This window comes from Elgaria multicarinata, chromosome 4 (genome assembly GCF_023053635.1).
Source record: "Elgaria multicarinata webbii isolate HBS135686 ecotype San Diego chromosome 4, rElgMul1.1.pri, whole genome shotgun sequence".
NCBI lineage: Eukaryota > Metazoa > Chordata > Lepidosauria > Squamata > Anguidae > Elgaria > Elgaria multicarinata.
Genome location: NC_086174.1, coordinates 137,065,064 through 137,080,832, shown reverse-complemented (window position 1 = coordinate 137,080,832; position 15,769 = coordinate 137,065,064). Strand labels below are relative to the sequence as shown.

The 15,769-nt window shown below is 39.0% G+C and overlaps 1 protein-coding gene across 2 annotated transcripts in view; it reads left to right on the top strand.

Annotated features, from left to right (window-relative positions):
- The window catches only part of ATAD2B (ATPase family AAA domain containing 2B), an 82,548-nt gene that overhangs the window by 61,736 nt on the left and 5,043 nt on the right, over window positions 1-15,769 (top strand). For both annotated transcript variants that reach the window (XM_063125227.1, XM_063125225.1), the window contains exons 22-27: window positions 4,796-4,955; window positions 6,600-6,722; window positions 7,658-7,795; window positions 12,208-12,897; window positions 13,640-13,743; window positions 15,380-15,508. In XM_063125227.1, coding sequence (XP_062981297.1) covers window positions 4,796-4,955; window positions 6,600-6,722; window positions 7,658-7,795; window positions 12,208-12,897; window positions 13,640-13,743; window positions 15,380-15,508 — 1,344 coding nt within the window. The remainder of the gene's footprint in view (window positions 1-4,795; window positions 4,956-6,599; window positions 6,723-7,657; window positions 7,796-12,207; window positions 12,898-13,639; window positions 13,744-15,379; window positions 15,509-15,769) is intronic.

Sequence of the window (15,769 nt, the reverse complement as noted above, 5' to 3'; positions counted from 1 at the left end):
GGATAGTGGCTTAATTTTAACGTTTGAAGCCACAGCTAACATGTTCTTGGCCATAGTGCTAATATTTATTATTCAAGCTGTATCTTCCATTCTGTGGTGATAATTTTACTTGCTCACAGGAATTAGATGCCTGGAGAAACAGCATTGGGCCATTGGAAGTCGTAAAACAAATTTATTGAATTGTAATGTCTACTCTAGAAAATTCAAAAAATTAAACAGTTATCTGTCCCCTTGTCTGTTATTAATGAAAGAGAACATTGGAAAATTGTAAGGCTCTAACTGTATAATTTGACCTACTGACTATTTGCGTAGCCATTTACAAAAATTGAAACAATCAAAGATTGAATTTGGCTAGTCTCGTTTGAGTCACTGTTAAATTTGCTGGACTTTGCCTTAAGAGAAAAACAACATTTTCGAATGGAACTAAAGAGAAAGGCAAAGTTGCTTTAACTGTTACTTGTATACTAGAAAATCACTTTTAGATCATGTTTTCAAGCCATTTTGTGACATCTGTCCTGTTTTCGGTCAACTTCAGAACTCAATTTTGCACAGATAATTTGCTCAAGAAATAGCAAGTTGTGGTGATGTGCTTAGAAAAATGTAATTTGCATTGTGCTAGCGTCTGGGGGCTTGATTGTTCAAAGGGTAGCTTGTGTTTGGGCTCTCATGGTTTACTTCATAGAGAAATGCAAGGAAAAATATAAATCATCTCCTACAGTTTTCAAATACACAGCTGGGCCAGTGGTTAATTTCTGAGCTGTGTCAGAGCTTGATCCACCTTGGAAAGCTGCATTCTTTAATATGAAAGTCCAGCCCCAATCCTAAATGTGTAGTCCATGAGCAGTGGATATAAGTGAGATAAATGCATTCTGCACATTCTCAGAAGCACTCTGTTTTTAAACACGTTTTGTAATGTTCCAAAGCTTGAGTCCTGTATTGAAAATGAGTTCCCATGTTGAGTCCTGGCCCAGATCAAGCCCTGGCCAACACCATAGCTTAGCCTTCCCCCTAGCCTGGTGCCCTCCAGTTATTTTGGATTACAGCTCCCATCACACCCAGCTGTCATGGCCCATGGTAGAAAATGCTGGGATTTGTAGTCCCAAACATCTGGAGGGCACCAGAATGTGGGAGGCTGCCTTAGCAACTAGGGCCTAATCTACACCAAGCAGGATATTGCACTATGAAAGTGGTATGAAAGCGGTATATAAGAGGCAGGAGCCACACTACTGCTTTATCACGGTATTGAAGTGCACTGACAACTGTTGGGGCCCGTTGGCACACACCATATACCGTTTTCATACCACTATATCCTGCTTGGTGTGGCTCCTTCCTTTTATATACTGCTTTCATACCATTTTCGTAGCGCAATATCTTGCTTGGTGTAGATTGGGCCAAGGTCTTTTTTCTGTACATGTAACCATGTTCCTTTATTGTGAGGCTGTTTGCCACAAGTCACTTCTTAAGTTTACCTGAGTGCTCTTGCAAGTTATTCATTTTTTAAAATCTAAACTAACTTGATTAAAACGGCACAAAATAGAAAATGATAGTTTTACTGGACAGAAAGGAATATCAATGCTAAAACTGAAAGATGGGAAAGTCATTGGTCCAGAGAAGTTGTGCTTAAAGGCAGACATTCATGCTGAAAAGAAGTGCCCAGTAGAGTTCACTGGATAGTTTTCTTGAATCCATCCAGAAATCCACCTATGTCCTTGCCAGCTCCCTGGTGTTGATGAGCGCATACTTTATTCTGGTGGGTGTGTTGGTGGTATCTGCCCCAGCCCAACGTGAGAAATGGTCAACGAAATGGTCAGAATGAAGTAGTAACAATGATTTGGAAGTACAAGCTTCTGCCCTTCTTCCCAGTGGGAGAGGGTACGGATTCATCCTTGCTGTTACACTGAGCTTCAGAGGAATTCCTAAGCACTGAGACTTCTTGTTTGAGTGGCTTTGAAGCTCAGCCTGAAGTCAGGGACAAAACCATGTTTACTCACTGGTGACAATAGGTTTTGGCTGGTTATTTGTGTATCCAGCTACTACTTACCCTGCTTTTCCATATCCAATCTTGCAGAATTATATAGTAGAATGCTTTTAACATTCTACTGACAGAACAGTTTGACTGCTGATGGCGACAGAATGAACACCACTGCGGTTTTGTAAAAAATATCTAGAAGGTTTTAAAGTTATAATTACTTCAAAAAGTAATTTATTTCGTTGTACAGCTCCTGATGAAGGATCTCCGGATCCGAAACGTTGAGCATTGTACAAGCTTGATTGAAGTTGTTTTGAACATTTTAAAATTTTTATATTTCGGATAAAAATAAAGAAATTTCTTAGCACCAGAGCTAGTAGCCTCTTTTTCTCATAGTCATGACACCAAGAGGCATTTTTAGGGGTCCATTGGGATGGGGTGGAAGGGTCTAGTCTTTTTTTCTTTTTTGTATCACCTGGAAATAGAGTAGGAAAGAACTGGTTAATCACAATGACTTGAGCCTGCAGACCGACAAAGATGTTATATTTGAATGTGTTAGGAGAGTTTACAGTAAAGTGAGGATCATATTAAGCTTGTGTAGAGACTACATTACTTCATCCTTTTCAACCAAGGGAGGAAAAGATAGCTGACAAGTGGATGGGATTGTTCTCTGATGAGAATTTGTTGGATTAAGAGTACTCTGTGCATAAGGAAAATAAATTCACAGTTTAGCTTGGTGGTCAGGAGGCAGCTGATAACTGTTAAGAGATATGGAATAGTTTATTGAACAGTATTTGGAACAAACTAGACTAATTCCGATAAAGTTTGATTCAAGAGAATTGCATTCTTATTTGGTGTGTTGGTTCAGGGCCGGTGGATTCAGGATGTTTTTTCTTAACCCCATAATTAATACTGAATATAACTTGGGGGATCATAACTAAACAGATTAACATAATAAACATTACATTTGCACCTTTCATGGGAAGTTATTGTCATGTGCAAGTATTATTATTTTTTAGGTTTCTAAAATAGCTATCAGACAGTACAAAAAAAGTTACCATAATGTTTTCTAAGATTAACCATTTCAGATTTGAAATGAAGGATGAAATATTGTGTTACAATATATATATATATTTCTTTTAGGAGGTTAAGAGAATGGGGCTTTATTCTGCATTGGAGTCAAATTTGTGTCAGGAAACAACTTCCCCTAAATCAACCTTCCTTTTTCCTTTAGTTACAGGGGTAGGGAACTGCTTCTGTTCCCAGGGGTTGGATTGACTCCCAGGATACACACACACACACTGATGATGTGCATGGCTTTCCCTTGTCGCTGCTAGAGAAAGGGAAGCCTGCTCTTGCCTCTTACCTGTGATCAACAACATGCAGGGGGTTCCCTAGCTAGTGCTGACAAGGGAAATCCTGCCCTTATCTGCAATCACTCAACAGAGACAAGAACAAGGGTGCCCTAGCTAGCACTGAGAAGAGAAATTTTGCTCTTATATCTGATAAGTTATTGCAGATAAGAGCAGGGCTTGCCTTGTCAGCACTAGCGCTAGCTAGGCAAACACCGCTCTCATGTCTTAGGTGAGGGGATCAAAGCACTTAGCAAAGGCAAGTGGGTGTGATGTGGCTTTCCGGGGCCATAGTAGGTATCCTGGCAACTGGATTAGCCTGCTGGGCTAGAGGTTCCCCATCTGTTCTTTAGTAAATAGTGGCCTGGTTCAGACAACACACTAAACCATGCTGCTTAACCACAAAATGGTTACGGGAATTCCATTAACCATTTTGTGGTTAAGCAGCATGGTTTAGTGTGTTTTCTGAACCTGGCCAATGTAGCATTCTTGTTTTGGTTTCTGGAGTTCATTTGTGCATAGTTCTGTATAGTACATCTTTTAAAAATTTTGTGCACAGCATCATTTTAATTACGTAGGTTCTGTTTTGTGGCCTCTGTACAGCCCCACATGTAGGACCTGTTCAGTCTCAGGCCAAATAGTGGATCTTCCTAGAACTTTTTGACTACGAGGCACTCTTTCTCTTCTCAATTAATGTTTTAGTTTTACTCAGGTTACCTTTTAGGTTGATATGTGGACCACGTTCGCTCTATGCAAACATTACATTTGACAGGGAATGATTTTATTGGTGAGGAACTTGGATTGATTCTCCAGCGTTTGCGCAGGCATCTACATAGATAGGCCCAATTCTTGCCTCACAGAGTTGGAATCTACTGTGGTGTGGATTAGTTGTTTTGCAAACATGTCCAATATGTGAACGTCAGGCAAGGATGGGTATGCAATCCCACTTTTCTCTCCTTGCCAGGCTCTCCCCATAAAGTGTAAAATCTGTATTGGGTTCTTCTTTTCAGCTCCTATGAATCTGTCTTTGCCTTGCAATACAGGAACCTGCTTGGTGGTGTATATTTTAGAAATAGCCATGTAAATAATTACTTTTACATTGTGTTTGTAGCCTTGGGAAAGAGTCCCAACGTTTTTCATCCTCTGTTATATTTAAAAATGAAAATGTGTTTAAAATTCTTTAACTATACAGAACAAGGTGGCTCTGATAGCAGCCAATATTTGAGTTTCCCTTGCCTCTTAAAAATCAGAAGCAAAGGGTGTTGTGGCTCCTACCATGGGCTCTCTCTAGAAATTGTTTAAAATCAGAGTAATGTATCCGGGTGATCAAAAGAGTTTACTAATACTAGTTTAATATTTCATAGATCAAAATGTTTTGAAGTAAATATGTCTGAAAATGCAAATAAATATAATGCTGAATATGTTAACATTAGCATAAATCTCTGTGTCACTTTCGTGTGTTGTTTGATTATAGGTTTCAGATTACCTTGAAGTTATCAAAGAGCCGATGGACCTGTCTACAGTAATAAGTAAAATTGATAAACACAACTACTTAACGACAAAGGATTTCCTAATAGACATAGATCTTATCTGCAGCAATGCATTGGAATATAATCCTGACAAAGATCCTGGGGGTAAGGAAATATTTTATCTTTACCTCAAATGTGAAAGCACGTTCAATTGTTATCCAACCAAAATTCAAATATCAGTATAAGCTGCATCCTATAAATGGAAATGGGTCAAAAGTTAAATTTGACTACATTCTATTTCTTAATATTAGTTAGGGTCAGCTTCGTAATGTTTTGTTTCAAAGAACTACATAGCTTGTTGGGCTTCTTTCTCACAACATTTGTTATCATAGAATCATAAAATCATAGAATAGTAGAGTTGGAAGAAGCCTATAAGGCCATCAAGTCCAACCCCCTTCTCAATGCAGGAATCCACCTTAAAGCATACCTGACAGATGGTCCTTCAAATGCCAAAAGTCCCTTTAAAATCCCTCTTTAACAATTCCAACTGCATAGGGAGTCCTATGGAAAACTCTTGGATTCCCTCCACCAACTGCAATCCCCTGCCCTACCTCCCATGGTGTTCTGGAGATTCCCTTGATCCTCCAGAGCAGACTTTCAGGCGCACAGGGGACTGACTACAGGTTGAAGGAGGCTACTGATGGAAATCATTCCCCCCTCCCCCTGTTCCATCAGCGGGAATCTCCTGTGAATGAAATTCCCACTCACAGGATCTCTGGATCTAAGCCATTTTATTTTAAAACGCGAAGCCGATGTCTCCAATTTAAACTGCAAAGCAAGAAAGTGAAGATTTCCCCTACAACTTATCCGTTCTCTAACAGTGCCCCCCTCCCCCGCCACCCGTCAACCTTCCCTTTGCATAAGAACACAAACAGGCTAATGTTTGTATGGGACTAAATATCAGATTTCTTATAGAGGTAAATTTTCCTCCCCCCACCCCCAATTTTCATTTGTGAAACAAGATTCAAATCTACAATTAGTATTATATATTGGTAACCTTATTCATTTGCTGCAAATATTTAGCTTCATGACTTTTTGATAGAAGGCGTAAATACTTTAAAAAAGAATAATTATAGTTATCAAAGCTACCGAAATGTCACTGAAGCTAACTGCAATTAAATCATTTTTATGTCTAGCTATAGAACGATATCTGATAATTCAACATTAAAATCCTACTTCTTTTAAAGACTGTTTCTCCCAAAATGTAGGAAGAATGGATTTTCATTCATAGCTTTGACGAACCTAAACTGAGCTTCAGACTCTGGTCCTTAAATACATCAGGTCTGCACAACGTGTGGCCCACCAACCTCAAGGCAGCCCTTCTCTAACCATGCATTGTGCCCTGCCAGTTTTTCAGAAAACTGTTTTTGCAATTCCAGGTAGCTAAAAGAAGAGGTTTATCAAGCTGCTGATGGGCTATGTTCAGCCTAGAGTGCAAGTTGTATGGGCCTGATGTAGATTGATGAGACTGCCAAGTTACATTAAATTTTAGAATATTGTTTAAAACATATTTGTTCCATCTGGCACTTGCATGATTAATGCTTGCTGTTTGATTACTTATGTGGATATTATTTATTTTATGGCAGTTAATTGTACAGTTTTAATTATGGGTTGGTTTAAATTATCGTCTGTTTTTTTTAGATATTTATACTATTGCCTTGGGCGCTCCTGTAACAAAGGATGATTCATAAATTTTAAAATAAACAAAAATGCCTTTGATTGTTAAAATGAGTTATGCTAATTTTGTAGATAAAATAATTAGGCACAGAGCCTGTACTCTGAAGGACACTGCACATGCTATCATAGCTGCTGAGCTGGATCCAGAATTCAATAAAATGTGTGAAGAAATAAAAGAAGCAAGAAAAAAGAGAGGTATTACAGTTCCATTAAATCATATTTATCATAGATTTACTTTGACAGTGAAAATATACAAATGACATTGTATTCTTGATCATTTGGTAGAGTGGCTCTATTCAGATGTAATGGAGGCATCTGATGCCAGATCTTGGGTTAATTAACCCATACATTACGGGGACACACACACACACACATGCTGTATCTGAGCCGCATCCTGTTTCCACTCACACCCCTCAAATGATGCATCCGTGGCCCCAAGTTAATCCATGGCTTATTCTCACCTGGGAACCAAATTATATCAGAGGTGTCATTCAGGTATTATTTAGCCTGTAGAGGGTTGGGTGGAAAGTCATCTTGGCCTGACCCATCTTTAGTTGCTCACCCCTGGACTAAAGGATCCAATCCATGAAAATTTAAACCATTTTTACAACACTTATTAAAATTGGGAGTGTTAGGGACCTTGTATTGTTTATTAGCTAACAGTGCAATCCTATCCACATTTACTCAGAAGTCAGTGCTACTGATTTCCATGTGATGTAGTCCCAAGTACATTTTCTTAGAATTTCAATCTAAGCAACTGAGATATAAATGTTTGAATCACCCCGTTAGCATGGAAGTGCGTGGTGGCCTTAGGCAAACCACTATTTCTCAGTCTTAACGCCCTATCACCAAGATGGGGAGTAATATCCGTTCTACAGATTTGTTGTGAGGAATGCAACATAATTCATGTGACGTGCTTTCAACACTAAAGCGCTTTATAAATGCTAAATACTATTTTCTTCAAAACAAGAGGTGTGGTTTTTTTTCAACTGACAGGCTTTGTAGTGTCCATCTAAATTTATTTAATTACTGTGGGGACATTAGTACTATATCCCAGTCTGCTTTTTAAAACTCAGTTGGTTAATACTCCTAGGATTATTTAAATAAGTAAGCTTATCTTCCATGTGCAGGCTTGTCAGTAACGGCAGAGCAAATAAATCCTCATGGTTCCACTGTACAGAAAACAGAAACGGGAGTTGAAGAGGCATTCCAGAACCGCCAAAAAAATGCCATGACAGTTTGGCACAACTCTGCAAATAAATGTGCATGTGAGTATTTCTGCTCATTTTATCCAGGCAATAAGTGTAGCCATTACAAAGGCAAACACATTTCGGATGCACACCTCCTGTTGTTGCTGTAGTAATAAATAGTAGTTGTTATTATTATTATTCTCCTTGGCATCATCCTCAAAATAAAGCAACCTTACTATCGCCTGTATTGGTTAGTATTTATAAAATGCCTTCTCTGTATGACAGCTAAATCGTTTTCATGTTTTAAGAGATGTCACATTTTCAGCCGCATGAAATCCCTTAAGAGCTTGGAAGAACTTTGAATAGGGAAGGTTTTGCACAGAACACTATATATAGTAGAATTACTTTTTTTGATACTTTTTTTTAGTGACCATACTTTTATTGCTCTGACAGGAACTTCATATTTTCAGCTTGGAGTGTTATTTGCATCACTTTAACTAGCCATAACTTGAATATTTTAGAAAATAAATAAATACTATCCAGTTCTATGCTGCATTGATTCAGAATCCAACAATTGACCAGAGGAGTTTGGGTAAAAGGTGATGGTGAAGTGCACATTGCACGATCAAAATAGCAGTATAAAAGTTTGGAGTGAGAGAAGCATTGGCCTGGTTCAGTCAACATGCTAAACCATGCTGCTGAACCACAAAATGGTTAACGGAATGCATTGACCTTAATGTATTCCATTAACCATTTTGTGGTTAAGCAGCGTGGTTTAGCGTGTTGTCTGAACCAGGCCATAGTCTAGCTTTCTCTCTCTCTCTTTTCCTTCTCCTCTGTCCCCCAACAAGTGGCTAGGACCAAGTGCAGTGGAGCGCCCAGTGGCTGAATTATGGCTTGGCTGTGTCTGATAACCAAGTACACTTATTGCATTAAAAAGTATTTTTAGATATATGTTGTTTGTGTGTGACCTCTCCGTTTATATGTTTTCATGTAAATGCTTTTTTGTACTTTGCATAATGTATTTTAATGGTTTTTAATTTTTCTGAACCGCTCAGAGAGCTTCGGCTATGGGTCAGTATAGACATATAATAAAAGAAATGAAATACATATGCACACAACAATCTTCTACTGCTCTCACTTTTTAAAAGCTCATGGGTATGCCTGGCATAGTTCTTCCATCTGCTCATCCGTGGAAATGAATAGCAGCAGACTTTGTGATTTCCGCACGGCTCCTTTTTGGTTCCTGAATGTGCAAATGTGGGGGAAATGACTTTTGATCAAATTTATCATCGCAAGCCCTGGCAGCTGATAAATACTCACTGTGATACTGGAGAAGTTGCTTATTCCTGGCTGAAGTGTTTTATTGTGTTGAGATATAGGTGGCTTAAGTGCACCATAGCGAAGATATGATCTAGAAATAAATTCACCACAGTGGCAGAGAAGTGGAGCAATTGACACCGTCCCTGTTGCACATATGCCTGTAGCATTCTGTCTTTCTGTCACATTAAATGCAAACCAAAAGGTGTTTGAATGTTGTATTGGTCATCTCAAGCTCAAGCGCTATTCTTTACTCATCCCAAATAGGTTTGTTACCATGGATTTGTTTGTTGTGCCTGTGGTATATAGATTTATAGTCGAGAATAACAAATGTAAAAAGCCCTGGACTAGAGGTGCAACTTCTAGAGAACCAAAGCTGATTCTAGCATGTAGACTGTTTTCAGAGCTTTATGCTATAGCAAAAAGGGCAATGCGGACTTTTAACCATGTCCTTGTATTACACGCTGACAAGGAAGTGGGATGGGGTGAAGAGAAAGCTTGGATAGTTGTGTGTGTGTGTGTTTCCAGTTTGCCTTCCACACCTTTGAGTATAAAAATAATCTAGATCAGTGAGGAACATGTTGGCATTTGTGCTTGGTTGCATGTGATGTAGATGTGGGTGTTTTCACTCCGCTAATGCGGCATCACCTGAGTGTATTTGAGGAATCAGTTCCTTTTCTTTTATAAGCTAAAGCATATTGGAAATGTATTTTAAAAAATGTTTCCACTAACTTAAGGAAACCTAGATTGTTCATTATTATTGCCAGTAGATGGTGTCAAAAGCACATTGTTTAGCGTCATTGAATTAGTTCTTTAGTAGTGATATTCAGTTGCTGTCTCTGGGTCTGGGAAAGATTTGTTGTTGAACTACTACTTGAACATGTTGCACTGTATTACATTGGGTAAGCATAATGGGCAAATATTGTTCTGCTTATGATAAGACCAGGAGAATTGTGTTGCAAGAAATAAGATATATCTGAAATTTCCCCCCGTCCCTCTTTGAGAACAGTGACTATCCAGAGTGAGCAAATGCTATTTAGAACCTGCTGAATATTATTAGGAAGAAATGTCCCCCATAAATGGTGTCTGAGACTTTGCAAATATTTGGATTGGCTGGATGCTTGACTGTCTGACAGACCTGAAAGGGCAAAGTGCTGAAGTTCTGCTCCCTAAAATCCCTGTTGGCCTCTCCCTGCCTGTTTTACTCTCTCCCTATATTGCCAACCCACTTACGCATTTCTCTTCAGAGCCATAAAGATAAATGCTTTTTTCCTTTTGCAAACGAAAATTGTAGTTATCAAAATGTAGAATTATTTTACATCCCTTTCTGGCATGGGAGTATGGAATATACACATCTCTACTTCTTTGCCACAATCCTAACCATACTTAATATATGTGCTGTTGATTTTAATGAGGGGCAGAGCATGCAGAAGATTCCAGGGTCCAGTCCGTGGCATTTCAAGGTAGTGCTGGGAAATAATTCTTTCTGAGACGCTGGAGCATTGCAGCCAGTCATTGTAGACCATATTGAGCAAGATAGACCAATGATTTGGCTTGGTAAAAGGGATGCTTTCTGATACGATTCTCAGACAATGGCGAACAGAACTGTTTTTAGGTGATTCATTGACTGGGTTCTGATGACAAGCATATGCCATGTTGTGCGAACCCGGCAGGCATGGGTTATGCAAGGATTAAACAATTCTTACATAACCCCAAAACAGACCATGGATTATGCGAGGTTTGTTTAACCCTCGCATTATCTACACTTGCCTGGCTCTCATGACACGACAACCCCCGAGTGCGCCTTGCTTGTACAAAATGGTGACTGTATGTGCTCTGCACATTCTGTAGCTTCACAGAGAGGTTATGGTGAGGCTGCACCTTTTGTAACTGATGCTGAGCTATCCTGCCATGAAAACAGCCCCAATGTAACCCGAATCCTCTGCAGGTTCGTTCTGAATTTATTTGCCATTTTGATCCCCATGGATTACTTCTCTACTGTAGTGTGGGGAAGAACATTTTCTCAAAACAGAACATTTTCCTTTGTTTTATTTTTCCATGGACCCCCCCCCCCGCCCCCATTTCATAAATTCCCTAGTAACTTTGAATGGATGCTAGTTGCATTACAGTATAGTATTAGGTATGCTGGTCAGTTTCAAAGTTGTAGATAAGTGGTTGTCAGCTTCTCATGCACAGTTCTTTGGGTTGCTAAAATTTATTAGTGTATCAACAGTTTTCAGCACCACTGGCTTTTTCTTAAATTTAAATAATGTAAGGGAAGTAGATGCTTTTATCTTTAAAATTTTACTAGTTTTTTTTTAAGTCTACACAATGTAATATATAAAAAACATTAAGCAAGCTTTAATTTTCTTAAGTGTTTCAAGTCTAATACTGGGACAAAAATCTAACATGGTTACTTTTTTGAAGCTATATTAATTAAATACAAGTAAAATAATCATGCTACATTAGATCACACTTGAAGGCTCCCTTCCCCACGCCCTTTGACCCCTCCTATCAGTTTCCCAACAGAGCTATGGTCAGGAATTCTGGGAGTTGTGGTTCAAAACATCTGGATTGCACAAAAAGAATTTCTTATGCAAATTACCTAATTTGCACAGGAAAATTTGCATAGCCTAGGAACAATTTCCATTCTCCCTTTCCTGGAAAAACTGACATCACTTCTTTTCTGAAATCTTTAGTTGCAAAATTTAGTTGCCCCGCCCTGCTCCTTTGGTGAATTCTTTAATATAAAGGCTGCATAATACTTTATAGCCTGAACATAATTACAATAATTTTCACTAGGTAAATAAATATGAGTTAAAAGTTTTAATGTTTGAGAAATGTAAATATATGCCCCACCTCAGGGAGGCCCACCTGGCTCCATCACTGCGTTGAGCAGTAAAAACCTGGCTTTTCAAGTGGCATTTTGGAGCAGCACAAAGCTATTTCGTTCAGGCTGCTGCTGCTGCTTTGTTATAATGGTGTACTTGTTGTAAAGTATTATGAGCCTAGTTACTTGCCTTTATGTCAGATAGGCAGGTTATAATATTTAACCGTATTACAAATAAATCTACTTCATTTTATTAATAACTTGCCTGCTGCTTACTAAGCACTTTAGGCTGAGGAAATGTTTGTACCTCTAAGGGATACTTTGTCTTTTCATGATTTAGTTCGATTAAGGAGGAAATCAAGACGACGCTCACAGTGGGGCAAAGGCATTATTAAAAAGAGAAAAGTGAATAATTTGAAGAAAGATGAAGATGATGCCAAGTTTGCAGATGATGAAAACCAAGGGGAGGACAGCAAGTTGCTGGAGAATGGGGAACTTGAGGGAAGTACAGACTGCATTGAGGAGAACGGAGAGGAAACGGGTGATCTCTCTTTGACAAATGATGAGTCGTCTTGTGATGTCATGGATATAAATGGAGAACAAAGACTTAATAACGGGACAGTAGGGAAAGAAAATAATATACCATCCACAGAAGAGAGTTCAAATGAATCCCTGCTTGTAAGTAATAAAGTTGCTATGAATGCAGGGAAGGAATCCAAGGAGGAGGAGACATTCAAGAGGGATCGTTTAAATGGCGAAGCCTCTGAGGGTACACCTATTCCAGTATGTCAGTATGGCAAATGTGAATCATTGAATGTGGCTTTACCTTCGAGTATCCCTGACATGTCAACTCTTGAACAAAATGCAACAATTGATGACCAACCAATGGAAAAATCAGATGGGTCAAACGATATCCCAGAAGTAGAACAGATAAAACAGGCTGGCAGTGACACACCACAAGGCAGCAATAATGAAAAGAAATCACAAGGCATAGATATGGAGTCTAAAGAAACTGAATCAGATAAAGAAGGTATGCACTATATGCATGTGTGTGCATATCTATCTATCTATCTATCTATCTCCTGTTTCGTTCTCTTATTCAAAGTAAACATATATTTCCCTTGAACTAGTTGGTTCCCATTTTGGTACGTAGGTATTCTGTGGCCAAATGATTTTAGGCAACCCATTTTTTATGAGATAAAAATGAGAACCAATTTCTGATGGGTGATGACAGAAGTGTATTTTGTTGACTCCCTGAGTAACTAGGCTATATAATAAAACCTCAGAGTATCCAATCAGCTAGGGCATTATGTATTAAACCAGGGTGAAACGATGGACAGGATGTTTTATTTCAGCTTGATTGGAATTTTGGTGATGCCACAGGGCCAGCTCAGGACACGCCTCTCCCACATCATGCTAGTGCTCTTCATTGAAGGGGATGCTGATGCTGAGACAAGAGACAGGATGATGAAAAGGAGGGTGAATAACACGAAAGCCATGCTGCCTTTGCTACAACGTCTGCAAAAGATGGTGGCAGGAGCTATTTAATTTCTGGGCATTTTGTTTCCCCCCTCCCCCCAAGAACGGGTGTCAGTTGTAGAAATTTAGAGATGGCATTTATATTTTATTTGAGATGTGGTTTGAGTCCTATTGTTCTGACTGAAGGTACTTGTGACTTTGAATTCTAAGCTGTATATGAATTCTTATTTTTAATGTGATTATAATTGGTACCCATGCATTCTCACATTTGATATTTGCTTCCGAACCTGCAGGTACGTTAAAAAATAAAAAATCTCGCAAAGTTGCTTTGGCACAGGTTCCAGAGGAGCAGCTGGACCCTGGACCACCGGTAGTGGTTGACCATGACAGATTAATGGTAAGGGCGGTTGGCAACGTAATCTTAAAACTAATATTTTGTTCTTTATCCTCTCATCTCAAGAAATTTTCTGGGTGGTGTGAAGGAGGTCTCTGAGGCACGGATGGCCGTTGTGGGGGAAACAGATTTCCCTGAAGCCCCTGGCTCTGCTTGCATTTGTGAGCTGAGATGCAGAATTTCTCCTGAAATCTCGGAACTTTCTTGGGTTCGCCCCCCCCACCCATCGCCAATTATGCAAATCGTGGCCTACATTTGCATAAATTGCATCTGTAATATGCTCAAATTGTGCCCCACAACCTTGTGCAAATTGCATATTTTTTCCTCCTCCCTCCCAATCTGCTTTCCTTTTGTGTCATGTTTTTTAGATGGTAAGCCTGTGGGCAGGGACTGTCTTAAGAAATATTTTTGTAAGCCGCCTTGAGAGCCTTTTTGGCTAAAGGGTGGGATAAAAGTACCATAATAAATAAATAATTAAATATTGTGCCTGCGGTTTGACCAAATTAAGCAAATCACGGCCAAAATTTGCATAAATTACACAAATTACAGCTGCAATTTGCGTAAATGGCAATTTAAGGGGATAAGAAACCGAAGATCTGTGACTTGGCCCAAGGTGATGCAGATCAAATTGGGCCAGCTTGCAGATAAGCGAGCCATAGTCTGGGGGGCTGAGCTAGCTCAACAAACTTCACCCCTGGATGGATTCCTCCAACGTCCCTAATCTAAGGTATGGGCTATACCCCTCTGACTGCCCAGGAAGGCAGGGATCACATTATTATTTATTACTATTTATTTATATAGCACCATCCATGTCCATGGCGCTGTACATAATAAAACAATAAAATAGCAACATCCTGCCACATAGGCTTACATTCTAATATGAGTGGTCTTTTGGAAGGAAGTGTGGGCCTCTCAGCTTTGGCAAATGTATTTAACTTGCTGAAAGTTGAACCAAATTATTGGTATCTTAGTATTGTTGCTCAGTAAAAAAGATAAAAATGAAAACCTCTTGTCTTCTACGTGTTACGTCTTCTCCTCCCCTTCCCACTTCAGCTTAACCTTAGTTTACAATTTAACCGAGCATTTTATTCCCTCATCAAAAACCTGAGATTTAGGTAGTGGCCCTCCCCAGTGGGCTTTTTTAAAAGTAGTTCTCTTTTTAATAACAGTTATGTTGTCACGTGACTTGTTCGATTTGGCTGTGTGATAACATAATCAAGGGAAGATTATTCTAATTCAGAGTGACACCATTGACATTGCTCTGAATGAAATTCATTTACCCTGTAATGTCCTCAGTGTTGATTACACCTAATTGATAAAGAAAAAGATCCCTGTCAATGTAGAATTTACAAAGAATCTCAGTTAAAATATTAAAATGTGAATGAAAGAATGATTAATGCTAAATTGTTCGATGGTATTACTATTTTTTTGTGGTGAGCCATATATATATCTGTTAGCTCTCAAGGCAAAATCCATGTCATTTCCATATTCTATCCAGCAGTATCTAGTCCAGTGGCATGAAGTAAAACTTCGTGGTAATTTGATTCCTAAATACCTTAGCCCTTAACTGTTTGTAATCAAAGTATGAATTAGATTTCCTTCAAACATCCTTAAAATGTATGCCAACTTCTCTTTACAGAATTTACTTGATTTATTGGTTATGAAAAGTGACAACCTGACTGTTGACCAGCTTGAGAGGCTATACTCACTGCTTAATCAATGCATCTACCGGCACCGTACAGATTATGACAAGTCGCAGCTTGTAGAGGTAAGTTTACAGAACTCTTTAGTACTGTACTCCTCAGTGAATCTTCCATCAGTGTCTTCTTGTTGGCTGCTCCCAGGCTCTAGCTCATTGCCATGGGAGGCTGCTTGGTCCTGACTTTGGTAACTTTCCACTAGCAGGCAAAGACAGGTCTTTGGCCCATAAGCGGTTCGTGGTTGTTGTTTTTATTGATATTTTACCTGTTGTTTTGTTTGTTTGTTTGTTTATATTTTATCACATATTACCATACTGTTGCTGTTAGTT